At 42.8% G+C, this 18,336-nt stretch overlaps 1 protein-coding gene across 1 annotated transcript in view; it reads left to right on the top strand.

Moving 5' to 3' along the window:
* Window positions 1-18,336, top strand: part of Atp8b1 (ATPase phospholipid transporting 8B1) — a 130,907-nt gene that overhangs the window by 96,280 nt on the left and 16,291 nt on the right. The window contains exons 13-20 of the mRNA XM_052742318.1: window positions 1,773-1,981; window positions 3,499-3,542; window positions 4,610-4,766; window positions 9,589-9,777; window positions 11,382-11,494; window positions 12,322-12,486; window positions 13,553-13,664; window positions 14,892-14,967. Of these exons, the coding sequence (XP_052598278.1) occupies window positions 1,773-1,981; window positions 3,499-3,542; window positions 4,610-4,766; window positions 9,589-9,777; window positions 11,382-11,494; window positions 12,322-12,486; window positions 13,553-13,664; window positions 14,892-14,967 (1,065 nt within the window). The remainder of the gene's footprint in view (window positions 1-1,772; window positions 1,982-3,498; window positions 3,543-4,609; window positions 4,767-9,588; window positions 9,778-11,381; window positions 11,495-12,321; window positions 12,487-13,552; window positions 13,665-14,891; window positions 14,968-18,336) is intronic.

Below are 18,336 nucleotides of genomic sequence, written 5' to 3'. Positions count from 1 at the left end.
ACCTCACCTGATCTAAATGCTCACATCTCCTTCTTATTCGTCTTTATCCCCTGTTCCCTGCTTTGATTTTTCTACATAGAATGCGCATCCCTTGAGGGTTTACATTTGCTGGATTATTTTAGTTTGTCTGCTTCAGGGCAGGGGGTTCATCTGCTTTGTTCTCAGTGTTCAGCACCAAGTAGGACTGCCACTTCTAAGGAACTTATTCCCACCTATAGGACTTGTACAGCCATGAGTTAACCAATGGTGCAGTTGCCGGGTGCGCAAACAGCCTTACATCTGAGTTTTAAAATCAACATGATCCTCTCAGGATATCTCCTTTTGGACATTGTGTCATTTCTAAGAATTTAGAAAGCGGATATGCTTTTCCCCAGTGTGGTAAGCAACTAAAGTGCTAATGGCCAAAAAGACTTGACTCATTGGAGACATGACGGTATGTCACCTAGCGGATGTTAATTCTCTTTGTATAGGTGAACTTGGCCATCCCAATTGTTCCTAGGTATGAGGGGCAGTGAGGAAGTGAGTGTATTGACTGTATCCCTGGTTCTGGCCATAGTGTTACTGTGACTGTTCCCACTGGGCTGTGTGTTCTGAGTGCAGAGTTCCTTAGCTGTGGCTGAAGTGCCCAAGAGTGAGTAGGAAATGACACTGATGAGGTTTCGTGAGGGGACACCACTGACCCTGAAGCTGGAGAGTCATAGGTTTGGTCAGGGGAGCGCAGAGTGGCTTTTAAGCTGGGTGACTTTAACAGACCAGAACTTGATTCTTCATAGTTCAGGAGGCTGGGGAGTCGATGAGAAAGGGCAGAGTCCTTGCTAAGTGGTGAGAACCCGTACTTGTGTCACAGGTGGCCCCTTCTTACGTTATCTCATGGCAAAAGGGCGCAAACGAGCTCCCTCAGGCTTCTTTAAGGCAGATGTGAGCGCCATTTGTGAGCCCTTCGCCATTAGGACCGAACCATCACAGAAAAGCCCCACCTTAGTACTATTGCGTTGAAGAGTAGGTTTCACTCTAAGGGCAGTGGGGGAAGAGGGTAATAACAGTTGCTATTCTCATTGGTGTAATAATGTGTCTGATAAAAGAAGCTTAAATAAGGAAGGATTTCTTTGGGTTCCGGGTTAGCGGGTACATGGTCTGTCATGCTGGGGAAAGCATGGTGGTAGGAGTGTGAGGCAGCGGGTCACATACGCACTCAGGAAACAGAGAGGGATGCTGATATCCAGTTCGCTTTCTCCTTTTTGTTCAGTCTGGAGACCCCAGCCCATCATATGGGGCTGTCCCACCTCAGGTAAACCTGTCTTAGGAACACAATAAGAGGTGTGTCTCCTAGGGAATTATAAAATCCTGTCAAATGGTCAATCAAGATTAACCACCATGGGGCTGGTGAGATGGCTTAGCAGTTAAGAGAACATAATGCTCTGAGTTTGGTTCCCAGCCCCTGAGTTGGGTGACTCACAGTCTTCTGTAACTTCAGCTCCAGGAAGACTGGACACCTGTGTCCGTCCTTGAGAGCACTTGCTTTCATATGCACATACCCATACAAAGACACACACACACCCCACACCACACAGACACACACAAATCACACACACACACATACTTAAAAATAAAGTCTGTTTTAAAGGAATGATTAGCCATCACAGGAGTGGACGCTAACTTAGAAACCAAAGCGGCAGATAAGCAGCTCACTCGCACATGCACAGGGAGGTCAGACTCTATCCCCAGCCAATCCCCTCTCTGCTCACCGTTGAAACCTTCTTCTGTCCTCCTAGCGTGGAAGTCATCCGTTTGGGACAGAGTCATTTCATCAACTGGGACCTGCAGATGTACTATGCTGAGAAGGACACTCCTGCAAAAGCGAGGACCACCACACTGAATGAGCAGCTAGGGCAGATTCATTATATCTTCTCTGATAAGACGGGGACACTCACGCAAAATATCATGACCTTCAAAAAGTGCTGCATTAACGGGCAAATCTACGGTGAGTGTGAGGCTGGCGGAGGCGGGACGTCGGAGCACATCGTTTTTCTGCAGAGCAACTCCAGAGACATTCTTTCACTTACTAGGATCAGTTAGGTTTTGGGCCTGAAATAATAGGCATGGTTGGCTGTTGAATAGGGGTAGAAACAGCATTCCCTGGGTGATGTCTGGAGCAGAGTCTACGTTCCTATGGTTGTTTGTGTCCTCCCTGTGTGGAGTCCGATTGCCAAAGAAACATTATGGGCACTATTGAGGACAGACAGACAGACAGACACACACACACACACACACACAGAGAGAGAGAGAGAGAGAGAGAGAGAGAGAGAGAGAGAGAGAGAGAGAGAGCAAAATCAATAGTTAGAAATAAACACCCTTCAAGCAATTAAAAGCTGAATTACCACATGGTCTAGCAATTCTGTGTCTAGGAATGTATTGTGCTCAAAAGATTTGAAAAGGAGATACCCAAGGAGATACATGTTTACTCATGTTCATGGTAACTTTATTCACATTTGGCAAAGGGTAGGAATAGCCCACTTGTCTATTAATGAACGAAGAGATGAACAAAATGTGCTACAACATGAATGAGCCCTCAGGACATTAGCTTAAGTGATATAAGCTCACAAAAGCAAGTGCTGTATGATTGTACTTAGAATAGTCAAAGTCACTGGGACAAAGGAGAGTATTGTTAAGTTAGTGTGTAATGCTAGAGCGTTCAGTAAGCAAGATTAAGACGTCTAGAGGTAGGTAGATAACGGTGATAGCTGCATAACGTAACTGCACCTTGTCACCAAGCTGTACAGCAAAAAATGATTACAATAGTTTATAGTTGACTTCCAGCCTATTTTTCTGAAACATTCTCCACACACATGAATAGTATTGAAATTAATGTTGCCTTAAAATACAGGGTTTTTTTTTAAACTTTTAATTTTTTTCAAGAAATACACACATGCACATTTTCCCCCTTTAGAAAAAAAAAATGTGTAGTGTCTATAAGTTTACCCAGCATTGAGGAAGATGGGACACTATGGGCTTGAGGGATTTGTCACTATGGCGATGGTAGACTAAAGCACGTCAAAGGACACCATTCTGGTCCCAAAGGAGTAGAGTGGAACAGGCACCCGTATTTTGGGCACCTTTTTCCATGTAGAGCCAGATAGTAAATATTTTAACCTTTGCAGGCCACATAATGGTTTCTACCAAATATTCTTCATTCATTGAATGTATTTATGTATTTAGTTAGTTAGTTTATATTTCACCCTATAGCCCAGGCTAGCCTTAACTCATGGCGATTTTCCTATTTTAGCCTATCAAGTACTTGGCTTATAGGTATAAGCCATTGAGGGCCTATTATTCTATTTTTCATTTTTTACAACTCTGAAAAATGATTCTTTACCCCAGAACCATCCAAAACCAAGGATGACGGCAACATCAGACACTACAACTGTGTTTGCAGATCCAGGTAGGAGGAAGGACTGTGCACACACAGACTCAACTTGTTCTGTCCTGTTTGTTTCTTAGGAGACCATCGGGATGCTTCTCAGCACAGTCATAGCAAAATAGAGGTGAGTGGTCCACACAGGGCAGCCGTCTGCCGTATATTTGCTACCTTGGGCTGCTGGGTTGAGTGACCGCAGACAGGGGCATGAAACAGCAGAACTTATCTCCCCACAGTTCTGGAGAGTGGAATCCAGACGTTGGTCCCTCCGAAAGTTCTAGAGGAGGCTCCTTCATAGTTTCTCCCCTAGCCTCCGGTAGTTTCCAGTGATCCTGGCTTGTAGGCAGCAGGCTAGTCTCTGCTTCTCTTGTACGTGGAGTTCTTTCTCCTCATGTGTTTGGCTCTCTCTGTATTTGTCTCTTACAAGGACACCTGTCCTTCCATCCTAAACCATGTGACTTCATCTTAACTTGATTACATTTGCAGACCACGTTTCCAAATAAAGAAACTGGCAGTCACTGTAGGTTGGGGTGTCAGCATACCTGGGACAGAGACACAATTCAGCCCCCTGTAGTGTGACTTTTGCTTTAAGCAAAAGCTTCCTAAGGCTTAGGACAAGAAAGTGGGTGTTTTAGCAGGTAAGAGCAGTTGATGCTCTTTTCAGAGGACCCAGGTTTAGTTCCAGCACCCACACAGCACTTCACAACCATGGGCAACTCCAGTTCCAAAGGATCAGATGCCTTCAAACCCTCTTCTGGCCTCTATGGGCACCAGGCATGCATATGGTCCACATGCATACATGTAGGCAAAACACTCAAAGATAATAATAAAAAAAAATATAAGTAAAAAAGGAATGTGCTAAAATCTCAAGGTGATTTTGACGTAATGAAAAACTTAGCTACAAAGCAGAGGTAATATCAATGATTGATACGGATTTTTAAAACACTTCTGCGTGTATGTGTGTGTATGCATGTACACATGTGTGCTGCCACAGTGCACGTGTGGTGGCTAGAGAGCAGCTTGCAGGAGGAATTGATTCCTTCCTTCTAATCTGGGGATCCCAGGTTTCCGTATCACACTCAAGTTGTCGGGCTTGTTGGTAGCAAGTGCTTTTACCCCGTGGGCCATCCTGCTGGCCCTAATATGTATGTTTTTCACCAATTGCATTTTTTTTTCTCTCTCCATTTCTCTCAGCTAGTGGATTTTAGCTGGAATACATTTGCGGATGGAAAGCTTGCATTCTATGACCATTATCTGATCGAGCAAATCCAGTCAGGGAAGGAGCCAGAAGTCCGGCAGTTCTTCTTCCTGCTTTCTATCTGCCATACTGTCATGGTGGACAGAATTGACGGTGAGTGTTCCTCTGATGTCTCAGACACTGGAGGCCAGTCTTGGAGTTGGCAGGTGACTCATCTTGTGACTCAAGTGTAACAAATGCTAAGTCCATCACACACACACACACTCAATGGCCATTTGTGAGCCCTGACACTAGATTGTGTAAAGTAGCAAAGCATAAAACACCTTATTGTTGTTTTTTAAATTATTTTATTTCATTTCATTTTGGTGTGGGGCTGGGCTGGAAAAGTGCTTGTGTGCTAGACAAATGCTTCTCACAGCTCCAGAGAAATTTCTTACTTCTTAAAGTAATTGATTTAATTATAGCTCGGAATGGGTTATCACTCTGTAAGTGAAGTTCTGTTAGAAGATGTGGTTGGTGATCTGGTGAAGTGGCTCAGCAGGTGCTGCCAAGCCTGATGACCTGGATTTGATCCCCAGGACCCACATGGCAGGAGAAAACTCCCACAAGTTGTTCTCTGTCCTCCATATGTGTACTGTATCATGCACAACACATACATACACAACACATACAATGTAATAATAATAATTAATAATAATAATAAAAAAATGGTTTTTAAGTGGTTGGCTATTGAATAAAATAACCTAAATCTTTTCCTTGAACAAATGTTCATTGGGAATGTATAATCAGACCTTAGATCTGCATCATGAATGGATGCTAAACTTAAGCATTATGGTCTACAAAATTCTTTCATATGTCTGCCTTTGTTCTCTAGATTAAAATCTTTCGAACTTGAGTTAGGTCAGCTAAAGCCTGGGCCTCCTTATGGTGCCTTTCTCATTTGATGGAGCAAAATTAATGAGAATTCACGAGTGAGCCCCAAGGAGTCTGGGTTCTTTTGCAGAATTCTAAATGCAGCTTGTGCCTGCTTTGTCAGAGGAAATCTGTCCAGTGTCAACAAAAGCTAGTTATTGTACCGTGTGTGGACATAAACTCTCTAGTTCTCTAGATAGACAAATGGACTGTGGAAAGTGTGAGAGGAATGCTTTGGCTGTGGCTCCAATGCAGCGTCCGCCCGCACGTCACTCATCCACCTCATTCCATGCTCTTTTTACTTCAGTCCCTACAGAACAGGAAAGTGCCTCCGGATGGAGTCCCAGCATTGATGTGTCACATGCCGTGATATCAAACACGCCTGAGAAGGCATATGTGTAAAAATATCTCTCAGCAAGTTTCAAAGAAATCCATTCTCCAAGGCTGAAATGAATAGTTCAGGAAAGCAGAATAGCACAGTTCAGACGGGAGGGGTTTGGGGGAGGGGTTGTCTGTGGCAGAGTGAGGGATAGCAGAAGGAGAAAATTGCCAAAGCGGGGTTCAGAGTCTGATTAACCAAGCAAATCTGACTTTCCTAACAAGAATAATGTAGGACCTTTTGAAGCACCCTTGTTCTCTTCGGTCGTGATTCTTTGGTAGGCTTCCTCTTTGAATGTGTGGTGATACTTCAGGAGTTAACTGGGCCTTAGACAAATGTACACTAATTGTACAGTCTGTTTCCTTGTCCCCCCCTGGACTGGCAGGCAAAGCCTTTGGAGTGTGTACCAGAGGTGAGTCAGTCCTGGTTTAGTCCCTATCCGGCCACCATTTTCCTCAACATGCTGGATGAAGGGTGGATCTTCAAAGTTCCCTCCAGCGTAATCCTGCAGCTATTTGCTCCACAGTCAGCTGAGTTGGAGGGTTGAACATCCCAAGCAGTTGTCTATGTCCAGCAAATGACAAATAAAAGCCACTAAGAACCAAGACAAGTAGTATTTTGAGGTGCAGGATATTAGAGAGGAAATTGGATTTTGATCCACGAGAGAACCATACGAGGGTTCTTTGGAAGGGATCTTAAGGACCGTACCTCTAAATTTTGTGATAAACAGATTCAGATGTAGAAAGCGTCCTGAGGTCATCCAGCAGGGGTCAGTTCAGTGTAGTCTTTCACCATATGGCTGTCTCTTTGGCTACCTTCTTCTGTCTCTCTTTTATGAGGATAATGGAAGGTAAGAATATAACCCAGTGAGAGAGTTACTTGCTTGACATGTGCAAGGCCTTGGGTTTGATTCCTAGCACCACAGAATAATGGAAACTGACTTTTTAAAATTATCGTTGTACGAAGAGGAAGAAATCTTTTTTTTTTTTTTTTTTTTTTGGTTTTTCGAGACAGGGTTTCTCTGTGTAGCTTTGCGCCTTTCCTGGAACTCGCTTTGGAGACCAGGCTGGCCTCGAACTCACAGAGATCCGCCTGGCTCTGCCTCCCGAGTGCTGGGATTAAAGGCGTGCGCCACCACCGCCCGGCTGGAAGAAATCTTTTTATATGCATGGCCCTAGACATTTGACGTCTTCAGAAGACATGCTGGGTGGTGATACTTCCATGAGTTTTCTCTTTCTCTGTAACCAGTTATTGCAGCAAAGGCAGCTTGAAACATCTGCTTCCTATCTCCTAATTCTTGAGGTCAGACATTTTATGTCACATGACTGGCTTCTCTGCTCAGCATCTCACTACGATCACAATGGGGCCATGATCTCACATGGCGCTCAGTGTCTTCTTCCAAGCTCATGGGATTGGGCCAAGCAAGATTCAGTTCCTTGTAGTTACAGGTCCGATGTCCCCATTTCTCTGTGAGCTTACAGCTGGGGTTGCTCTTTGCTCTCGGTTCTTGTGAATTGGTTCATTTTCAAAGCCAGGCTCTCTCTTCCCAAGCAAATTGCATCCTTTCTAAGATCACCTAGTTAACTGCAGAACACCTGGGTGTTCTGTTTGTTTGGTTTTCGGTTGGGAGTTGTTTGTTTCTTCTTTCGCTACAGTGTGGAGGAGCGAGCCTAGCGAATGTTAGGCAGGTACTCCAGCACTGAGCTACATCCCTGGTAACGATCTCTTTTTTAAAGTCGGTTGATCAGGACCTACTGTTAAATCTACAACATCCCTTCAAAGCAATGCCCAGGTTAGTGCTTTTTAATGAATGACTAGAAGAAGAGTGAATGGTGCCACTGGGATGGGAACCTTGAAGTCATAGAGACTGTTCCCGTAGAGGCTGCAGGAGGGCAGAGTTCAAAAATGCCGTGGAGCCTGTCTCCCCTGGTGCTCTTTAATCTAGTGTTCACAGGAGACGTTAGCATCCCTAGATGTGATACTACGGGAACTCTGGGGTCAGGATGGGGGTGTTCTACTATTGTGAGATGCTCACAAAGAACGAGAAAGTCATGAATGCCGGAAGCATCCCCTTTAAGAATTTGAAGTGGTGAAAGGGTGGGAGGCCTCTCTGAAGCTGGTGACTGGAAGGTCTGTGGTAGTGTTGTCAATCAGAAGCAGCTAGAAAATGGAGACCATGAGAGATGTGAGATGATGTGTGCACTCGAGTGTGTGTGTGTGTGTGTGTGTGTGTGTGTGTGTGTAATTTTTAATTGAGAAAGGTAGGGAAGGAAGGGAGAGAGAGAGAGAGAGAGAGAGAGAGAGAATACAGTGCCCACAGAGGTCAGAAGAGGGCATTGGATCCTCCAGAACTGGTGTTAAGATGCTGTGAGCCACCTGATGTGGGTGCTGGGATCTGAACTCAGGTCCTCTGGAAGAACAAGAAGTAGCTGGAGCCATCTCTCCAGGTGTGCAGTTAAAGTAAGTTTCCTTCAGAGGGGTGTTTGTTCCTCCGAATTTTTCCTGCAGATGGAAAAGGAGGGTTGGATCGAGCTTCAGGTGTTCTTCCCTTCTCCGTTAGTTGCCAAGTCTGTGATTCCACAACTGGAACACTTTTCCTTTGGCAATCAAAACATCAAGGTCTGGGTTGAAGTTAGGATTGTCCAAACCATGGAGACTTTGCCTTTCATTATTTTGTCTCCTTTCTCTGTCAATATTATGGAAGATGTTTATGTTCCAGCTAAGTTAAAATGTTGAAGGGAGGTGCTTTGTTCTCAGGGCTGCTTACATAGCACCCAGTCCTGGCATTTGGGTCTTTATAGAGTGCTTGGATATAGATATATCCAAGCACTCCGGTGCAAGGCTTTCTGGATAGTGCCATCTTTAATTACTAATTGGAAAGTGAGTAGTACTGGCATAAGCAGGCACAGTGGTGTCTCTAGTTCCAGCTGCTCTGGAGGCTGAGGAGGCAGGCTGGTGTGAACTGAAGCAGCCTGAGGAACACAGTGACTGAAGGGAGAGGTGCTGTCAGCACACCTGTGCTCTGCATTCTGGTTGGAAAACTAAGTGCCTTGTTCTGAAAACTTCATCTGGCTGTGGAAATGCTTTTAAGTCTAACATAGGACAGACATATACACATTGTACAGCTCAGTAAATGGGTCCTTATAGTGAACACCCAGGTTTATAAAACATGCACATGTTATTTACACGCACACTCAGTGACTGCAGCTATTTTATTTTTGTGGGCCAGAAATTTTGGAAAGAAACCAAATGCCCATGAGAGAAGAGAATAACAGTTTTATACTCAGTAAAATAATATTTGTGAAGAATCTTTAAAGATATGCCAACAGCCTCAAAACATGACACTAAAAAAAAAATCAGGTCATAAATATCCACCCAGTATATTAGAACTGCAGTCACATTGCAGAGTCCTGAGGGGACAGTGAAATGTTAGCAGTGTTCTCCTCTAGACGGTGGAATTCTGAGAATCTTCTCCTCACACACCCATTTTAGAGCAGTTTTATTTGCAGTTTCTATTACCACTTTCCATTTTGAAGGAAATTTAAAGTTTATGACATCTTGTTATGACTTGCTCTCTATACGATGTGCTTGGCTGTGCAGAGGACCCTCAGTACAGCGCTCAGGCATGACTCTCAAGCCTAGTCCACAGCTCTTCTGGCATTTCTCTCTTGCTTCCCTCCTCAGGCCAGATCAACTACCAGGCGGCCTCTCCTGATGAAGGCGCCTTGGTAAACGCCGCCAGGAACTTTGGCTTTGCCTTCCTCGCCAGGACGCAGAACACTATCACTGTCAGTGAACTGGGCACAGAAAGGACCTACAGTGTGCTCGCCATTTTGGACTTCAACAGTGACCGGAAGCGGATGTCTATCATCGGTGGGTCTCTATGACTCCTTCAACGATATGTGCCTTTTTTCCATCTTATTAGTGATGCTTGAGTAAATGAGGACGGATGGACCACTGTCTGGATTTACTGAAACTGGTTTTTCTCTGTTCTTCACTCTGCCAACATTCACTGTGACCTTCCTGAATCCTGTAAATACTTTTGACATTCTGTAGCCGTTAGGCCTTGAGCTGTAGTCTGTCATGGCAGAAGCACACCCAACAATGCTGCCCCGACCTGGTCTCCTTTAATTTTGGGTCCCCTCCCAGCACTTCTCTGCCTGAGGCCAGGAAGGGAGGCCTCAGCAGGAAAGGCTGCCTGTGTCCATGAGTCCCAACCTTACCTCCAGTCTAGGCTCTCAACAGGCCACCTGGTGAAGATGAGGATCTCGTTCGAGAGTTAAATTTCTTTCTCTAAGTCATTTGAAACAATTTCCGACCTATGGGAAAATTACAAGGATGGTTGGGGTGCTTTTGTGTTTTCTCTAATATCCATTGTTTTTTTTTTTAACATTGTCTACAGTTTCATGATAGATACATGAACTACTTGAAAGTAAATTACAGGTCCAATATTCCTTTCCCATATACACATTAGAGCTATTCCCTCCCAACAAGAACCTTAGATGTATGTGAGTGATCAGAGTTAGAAACTTGCACTGATACAGCATTATCACCTGCCCTCTATGGCACTGACCTGCAAACATTTTCAGATCTTACCAGGAACTCTCTCTCATGATTTAGTCTGCTCCTCTTTGTCTCCATCTTCCTCCTTCCATTTGTATGAGTTTTGGGCTCAGAGATCAAACATTGAATTAGATAATCATGATTCTGAATTTAAAAATAAAACAATTCTTCATCCTTTTCTGGATCTTTCATATATTGGCATTTTCAAAAATCAAAGGCCAATTTTACTATAGAACGTCCCTATTCTGGGTTTGTCTATTGACCCCTAATGTTTATATCCTGGTCACACATTGTTGGCAAGACAAACCTACGTAGTGACACTGTGCCCTTCTCAAAAGGCCACCCTTCAAAGGCACCTGATGTTTCGTCTCACAGATGGTGATGTTAGCTGTTGCTTGGCTTTGATGTGTCCATAAACTTTCTCACTGGAATGCTGAGTTTTTAACGAGTGAAGTTACGGTTTACTCAGTGCTTTCTGGGTGCCCAACCAATATGGACTGGTACTCAAGCCTGGCACCTACCGCAGAGAACTTAAAATGTAGTTAGCGATGGAGCATATCCTGTGCTTATATTGCTGTACAGGTTGAACAATATTAAGAAAGTGGTCACAGGAGCCTTGTTAGAGGCAGTAAATGGTAAGGAAGATTGCTATCAGTTAGTGTGGACAAAGAAAATTCTATGGAAGACATCGCACGTAGTATGGAGCCTACAAATACTTGTTAAAACAACACAGAAAACTGAGCTGACTGTGAACGAATGTTTTCGTATTTCTATGCTGCATTCAATTCGGGTAGCCGCTGGCCAACTTTGTTGAGGGCAACACTTCAATTCACGTGATAAATGTAGGTTTTTTTAAATATATATATTAAGAAACCAACCTCACTTTATGTTGCCTTTCCTCCCCTTGCTGCCAGTGAGAACCCCAGAAGGGAGTATCAGGCTGTACTGTAAGGGCGCTGACACTGTGATTTATGAAAGGCTCCATCGGATGAATCCTACGAAGCAGGAAACACAGGATGCCCTGGATGTAAGTCTCACTTTGGCTCTTGCTGCTGGAGATTCCTCTCTTGCCTTCTGGACTGTCTCTCCAGCCACATGAGAGCTCTGCTTGCTGGTAGTTAACCCTCCCTTGCTTCACTGTCATGGGCTGGGAACCCCCAAGTCGGAACATGATGGGTGGTAGTCCTGCTCTTGCTGCCGACGTCCCAGACGATGATGGTGAAGTCCTTCCTTAGCATCCAGGTCTTCAGGGCCGATACAAGGGAATCATGGCTCATTATTAATGGCTTCTAGGGAGCTTGAACAAGCAGCCAGCACCTTGAAGTGTAGGCTTAATATCTCTGTGGTCACCAAGAGTTTTACCAAATTCTAGGTATAGAGTGAAGGAAAAAGAGCATTTCTATATGTCAGGGTAACGGAGGGAAGTGTTGGGTCACTGAGCTCGGATGCCTTTGTTGTAGACTACTTAGTCTGTAGCTGCCACACACACACACACACACACACACACACACACACAAACACACCACATACACACACACACACACTATAAACACATACATCACACACACATACACACCACACACACACTATAAACACATACACCACACACACATACACACCACATATACACACATCACACACAAACACACACATTCTCCACATACACACACACACCACATACACACACACCACACAAACACACACACACCACATATACACACATACTACATACACACACACACACACCACACACACACACAGTATAAATGTAAGTATGAATGTAATTTTAAAAATGAATCTTCTGGAAGGTAACTATTCTTTGCGTGGGTGGATTTTATCTTGTAAATAAAACAGGTCTTTGCTAGTGAAACTCTCAGAACCCTGTGCCTGTGCTACAAGGAAATTGAAGAAAAAGAATTTGCAGAATGGAATAAAAAGTTTATGGCTGCCAGTGTGGCCTCAACCAACCGGGATGAAGCTTTGGATAAAGTGTATGAAGAGATTGAGAAGGACTTGATTGTGAGTTCAGCATTAATAACTTTCTCTTTGACATTCTGAACAAATTAAAATTTGTGTTTTATTGCGCCATTGATATAATGGTTTAGAGATAATTCTTTGATGGGTACAGTTGGTACAAATAGCTACATCATTTTGAATTTTTCTTGTTCAGCAAACAGAATAAAATTTGATAACACAGAACAAAAACCAAAAGAGAAAACACCTTTTTTCTTTTTCTTTTCTTTTTCCTTTCTTTCTTCCTTCCTTCCTTCCTTTCTTTTTCTTTCTTTCTTTTTCTTTCTTTCTTTCTTTCTTTCTTTCTTTCGTTCTTTCCTTCCTTCCTTCCTTCCTTCCTTCCTTCCTTCCTTCCTTCCTTTCTGTCTGTGTTTCTTTCGGGTGGGGGTGTAGTGCAGGCTTCTTGCTACACTGGCCTGGCTGTGCTAGCACTCACTGTGTGGCTCAGCTTGACCTTGAAGTCATAGCAGTAAAGACATTTCATTTCCTATTAAAATGGCAAAAGCACCTAGCATTTAGTGACTTCGTTGGGAGAATTACTAAGGCAATTTAATTTGAATTGTGGTAATCAAAACAATTAAAATGTTTTGAAAGTCATACATGGTTTTCTTGAATTTATATTAATGGGAAATAATCAACCAAAGGGTAGTACCGCCTTTAGCTTGAGAAAGAGGCTTATATTTGCACAGCCCCAAACACAATGAAAGTGGGACTTTAACATCTTTTTGTGCTTGCACTTTTCTGTTTTGAGAGAGAACTCAGCATGTAGCCCAGGCTAGCCTCTAACTTATGAGTCAGCCTTCTACCTCTGCCTCTTTAGTGCTAGATTTTTCAGGGTGAGGCCCCACGCCCAGCGTCTGTACTTGCTCTTTCTGCCTTGGTAAATTAAACCCTGAAGAAGCACATTTTTTGAATGTTTTGGCTTGCATCAATTGTGCAAGCCTTTGATAGTGGTACCAGCCATCACCATCAGAGCACTAGTCCTCTTTACATGATTATGCTCCTTCTTTAGACTAGTCAAACTGCCTCTAAAGACACTTTTGATATGCTATTTTTTTAATATCTATTCCAGCTCTTGGGAGCCACAGCTATTGAAGACAAGCTACAGGATGGAGTTCCAGAAACCATTTCAAAACTTGCAAAAGCTGACATTAAGATCTGGGTGCTTACAGGAGACAAAAAGGGTAATCCATCATGTAGGGGGGTGTCGGTTAAGTCACAAGATTTATAGCTGCTATTCCTTTGCCTAAGATGACCTTCGTAGACTTCCCACCCTGTGGGAATGGAGGTGCTCCCTCCTTTTAAAACCCCTCCTCCTGGTCCAGCCCACACAGACCATCTCCTTCCCTGATCTCTCTCAGCAGCAGAGCTTGCTTCTTGGGATTTAAGCCTAGTTTTGTCTTATCCCTCCAGCCAGAAGTGAGCTCCTATCCTGGAAAGGCCATGCCCCTGTCTCTGCTTTCTCTCCAGCACTCTTCCATTTGTTGAACATAGACTAAAACAATGCAAAATGTTGCCACAGCAGCTTTGGTTTCCCTGCCTATCTGATGTCTTGAAAATTATGACAAATATTTTATGTGCTAGGAAATTGTTTGGCATTTAAACTTAGAACTGGGTGAGTCATTGTTCAGTGTTGGTGCCTTGTCCTCCAAGCCTTCCTTGGGAAATTACTGTCTCTTGCTCCAACACTCTCCCAAGAGAAGCACAACCCTGGCCTTTGACAAACACCAAATGGATGCTAATGGAAAGAACGACAGGATGTCTTTAGTAGCAGCCCCATGTGAGAGTTCACAGAATCAGTCATCCTTGCCCAACCCTTAGCCTCATGATTAAGCCACAGGATCTGAATGTTTAGTATTTTAATGGACATTGATTCATTATACAACCAACTTCTGGGTTGATAACATAGTACACTTGATTATTAAGAGTATCTCAAACTAGACTTTGACTCCAACTTATTTCATTACAGAGAAAAATTTTTCTTTTTTGTGTGGTTTCTATATATTACTACAGAAAAACAGCATATTTGGTTGAATGTGGTTAGGATCATGAATTGAAAATGCCATCAAGGAATACCTCAAATGCTTAAAATCTGAAATTCTTTGAGCCTTGATACAATGTCACCTGACCTTATGATACACAGGTCATGGTCAAAACACATGTGATTTGTATAAAGTTGTATAAGTGATTTATATAAAGTTGCCCTCAGGCTGTGTGTAAGGTTCATCTGGAATACAAGTGACTTCATGTTTAGACTTACATTCCATCCTCCAGATATCATGTATATGTGTGTGCACACTCCAAAGTCCCAAATCTCAAACACTTCTGGTCCCAAGCATTTCAGATAAGGGATACTCAACATGGTTTAGACAAGTAGAAATAACAGTTGGCTTAATTTTAATCTGTTGTAGAAACGGCAGAAAACATAGGTTTTGCCTGTGAACTTCTTACAGAAGATACTACTATCTGCTATGGAGAGGATATAAAGTAAGTACCCACTGTGGGCACACATAAAGTAAGTACCCACTATAGGAGGATGTAAAATAAGTACTCACTGTGGAAGGATGTAAAATAAGTACTCACTATGGAAGGATGTAAAGTAAGTACTCACTATGGAAGGATATAAAATAAGTACTCACTATGGATGGATGTAAAGTGAGTACCCACTGTGGGCAGACATAAAGTAAGTACCCGCTATGGGAAGATGTAGAGTAAGTACCACTATGGGAGGAAATAGGTAAGTACTGAGCCTCCAGTGTGAGAGCATATAGTAGCTTGAGTTTTTTTGTTGATTGATTTTTTTAAAAAAACCAAGTCAAGACTAGATGCAGAAGGCAGAAAATAGGGAGAAATTGGAGCTAGGGTATGTACTTGAGTCTCTTTTTCATGTTCAAATGAAATAGATAATCCCATGCTACCATAGTTCAGCTCATTTTATACATATTTCAGCCTTAGAGGAAGCCAAGAACTGTAAGGAGCCATTTTTCTTTATTCTTTAGAAAATGTCCTTATTTGTCTATTGGAAAAAAGTGAGACAGCCATACTCAGCCTTCGGCATGGGTACTGGGCACCCAAACTCAGGTCTTCAAGCCCGTATGGCAGTCACTGCTCACTGAACCACCTCCTGAGCCCCATTGCCAGCAAATTAATATGAATTATGTGTATATCCCTTTTCTAGGGACTTCATCTTTTGAAACAGACTTAAAAGAGAAAAATAAAAGTTGTCCCAGAATGAAAGTGTTAGTGCGTTATATCGTGTAGATAGGTCATTTATTGGCAGTCTCTAAAGAGAGCACACTTGGTATTTCAAGCCTTGGCTTGTGCTAGGCCATTCATTGGCCCCTAATCAGTTGCAGCAGACCTGGAAACGTGTAATGTAAAGGCGCAGTCTTGTTACAAGCTATACACTTCCTGTGATGCGTTTACTGCTAGCTTAATCGTTCCATTTATTCCTCAAGTTGTTTTTTTTTTAATCACAGTCTTGTCTAATGGCCAAAGTCAAATTAAGCTGTTAATACACATCTGTTGTGTGTCCTAGCACAGGATGGAGTTGATGGGCCTTCCGAATGCAGTCAACTCTGCAAGCCATTCCAGTGCATTAGGCAATCTGCTGCTACTAGCTTTGTGATATAAATCACTTCTGCCTCGATAAAAGCACATAAACCATGCCTCTTTGAATTGGCAAGTTTTTTTAAATACCAATAAGCGTGTTTACTTAAGTAGTTTTTAATTGCAAGCAATTTGGTTAAGTACCATATGGTTTTATTTACTTTTTATACATGGGGTGGGGGGACTTAATTTTCCGATCTCTCTTTTGAAAGTGTCAGATTGGGCCTAAGCCAAACTAAACAAGAAGTTTATACAAACATCAGATTTTATGAACATTCTCTCAGCCAGCTTTCCATTTATAGAGAGATGAGCCATCTTTCTAGATGGTTCTTTGAAATGATGGTTCCTATCAAATGGTTTGCATAGGCAACTTCATGTTCTGCTCCAATCTTTTAATGACCTATGTACTCACTTATTTTTGAGCTTGAAAGTGAGAATTAAAATGATGTGGAAGTTAATAAATACCCAATCCTCTTGACAGTGCTTCTAAGTTTTATTTATTTATTTGTTTGTTTGTTTGTTTGTTTTATTGTGCATGCCATGGCACATATGTGGAGGTCAGAGGACAACTTTTTAGAGTCAGTTCTCTCCTTCCACTGTTACATGGGTTCTAGGGGAAGAATTTCAGGCTTGTACAGCAAACATCTTGGCCCACTGAGTCATCTCACCGGCCTGGGAGCAGTGGTTCGAATTAGGATTGATTTTCACCTTTCAGGCATCAGTGGTAGTGTCTGAAAATATCATTGATGAGTGTCACAGGGGAAGAAGGTCCTATCAGGTTCTAGTGGGCAGAAGCCAAGGATACGTTAAACCTTATAGAAATTATATATTCTATAATAAGTGGCCACATAGGATGGAGAGTTATCTGGTTCAAGATCCCAATAGTGCCAAGGTCGAGAAACCTGCTTCTGAAAATGAAGAATGATGGTGGTGTGTGTTGAATGGAGAAAGCCACAGGCTGGGTGTGGAGACCTGAATCCTTATACTAGATTTCCCATGGACTCCCTGCAAGTAAAATCACATCGTCTCCTTCTCCCTTCATTTTCTGATTTGTAACACGAGGAGATTGGCCCCTTCCACTCTAAAACGCCATGACTCACTTTCCCATCAGATGGAAGCATTATAATAATTTTTTGGTTTAAAGCAATAAGAAGGCTAGAGCAGTGGCTCAGCAGTTAAGAGTACATCCTGCTCTGGCCGAGGACCCAAGTTCGGCTCCCAGCACCCATGTCAGGCAGCTCAGGCACCCACATATATGTGACAAACGTTCACACAGACACATACTTTTCATAACTAAATATAAAAATAAATCTTAAAAAAAATCAAGCACTGAGAATTTTGAAAAGCAGATATAATTTTGAGTATGTGGAAATCAGCTTCTTTTCTGTCATACAGTAGAGTGGGGAAAGTCACATCAAGACTGCGTCCCTTCTCTTGCTTATGTTACCCGCATCATTATTTGGGTCTTTGACAAATGGTAAAGTACCAAGGACATGGTGCCCCTACGGTCGAGGAGCCAACACTTAGACATTTCTTCACAGTGGAGGCACTGTGGCTAAGGGCCATACTGAAGCGATCAGCATCATGAATTGTCAGGAACATGCAAATCAAAGTCACAGAATATGATTTCTTTCTGGATGACCAGAAAAGAAAGAAAAAAAATAAAATAACAAATGCCAGTGAGGCTAAGAGGATCAAGACTCTGTGTGCGTCAGTGGGATGAAATGTATGTGACTGTTAACTTCTGGGGAGGCTCTGAGGGATCGGAACACTGGTGTGGGTTGATGGAGTGAAAAGCACCTGGCCACAGTATGGGCCTTCCTTGAGAGCATTCAAAATAGAATTTTCATATTGTTCAGTAGTCCTACCCTGGGTACCTACTCAGAAGAATGGAAAGCAGGATTTTGAAAAAAAAAATATATGCCCAACCACATGTATATAGAGCGCTGTTCTCAATAGCCAAGAGGCAGAAGCAACCCATGTGTCCATTAAGGTATGAATTGGATAAACAAAAACTCAACATATCCATACAATGGAATATCACTCACCTTTCACAAGGAAAGAAAGTATAGCATAGGGTCTAGTACTGGTGACCTTGAAGACATCAGTGACATTGAGCCAGTCACAAAACAAGTGAGCTTCCCAAGACAGATTGGCTCTACAACATGTGACTAGTTTGGACACTACTGAGCTACACATTCAGCAATGTGATAAATGTCATGCTGGGTACTTTTGTAACATGATTTT

Source organism: Peromyscus californicus, unplaced genomic scaffold (assembly GCF_007827085.1).
Source record: "Peromyscus californicus insignis strain IS unplaced genomic scaffold, ASM782708v3 Scaffold_17__1_contigs__length_78620276, whole genome shotgun sequence".
In the NCBI taxonomy this organism is placed as follows: Eukaryota; Metazoa; Chordata; class Mammalia; order Rodentia; family Cricetidae; genus Peromyscus; species Peromyscus californicus.
The sequence above is the reverse complement of the archived record's forward strand: the minus strand, read 5'-3'. Positions and strand labels throughout refer to the sequence as shown.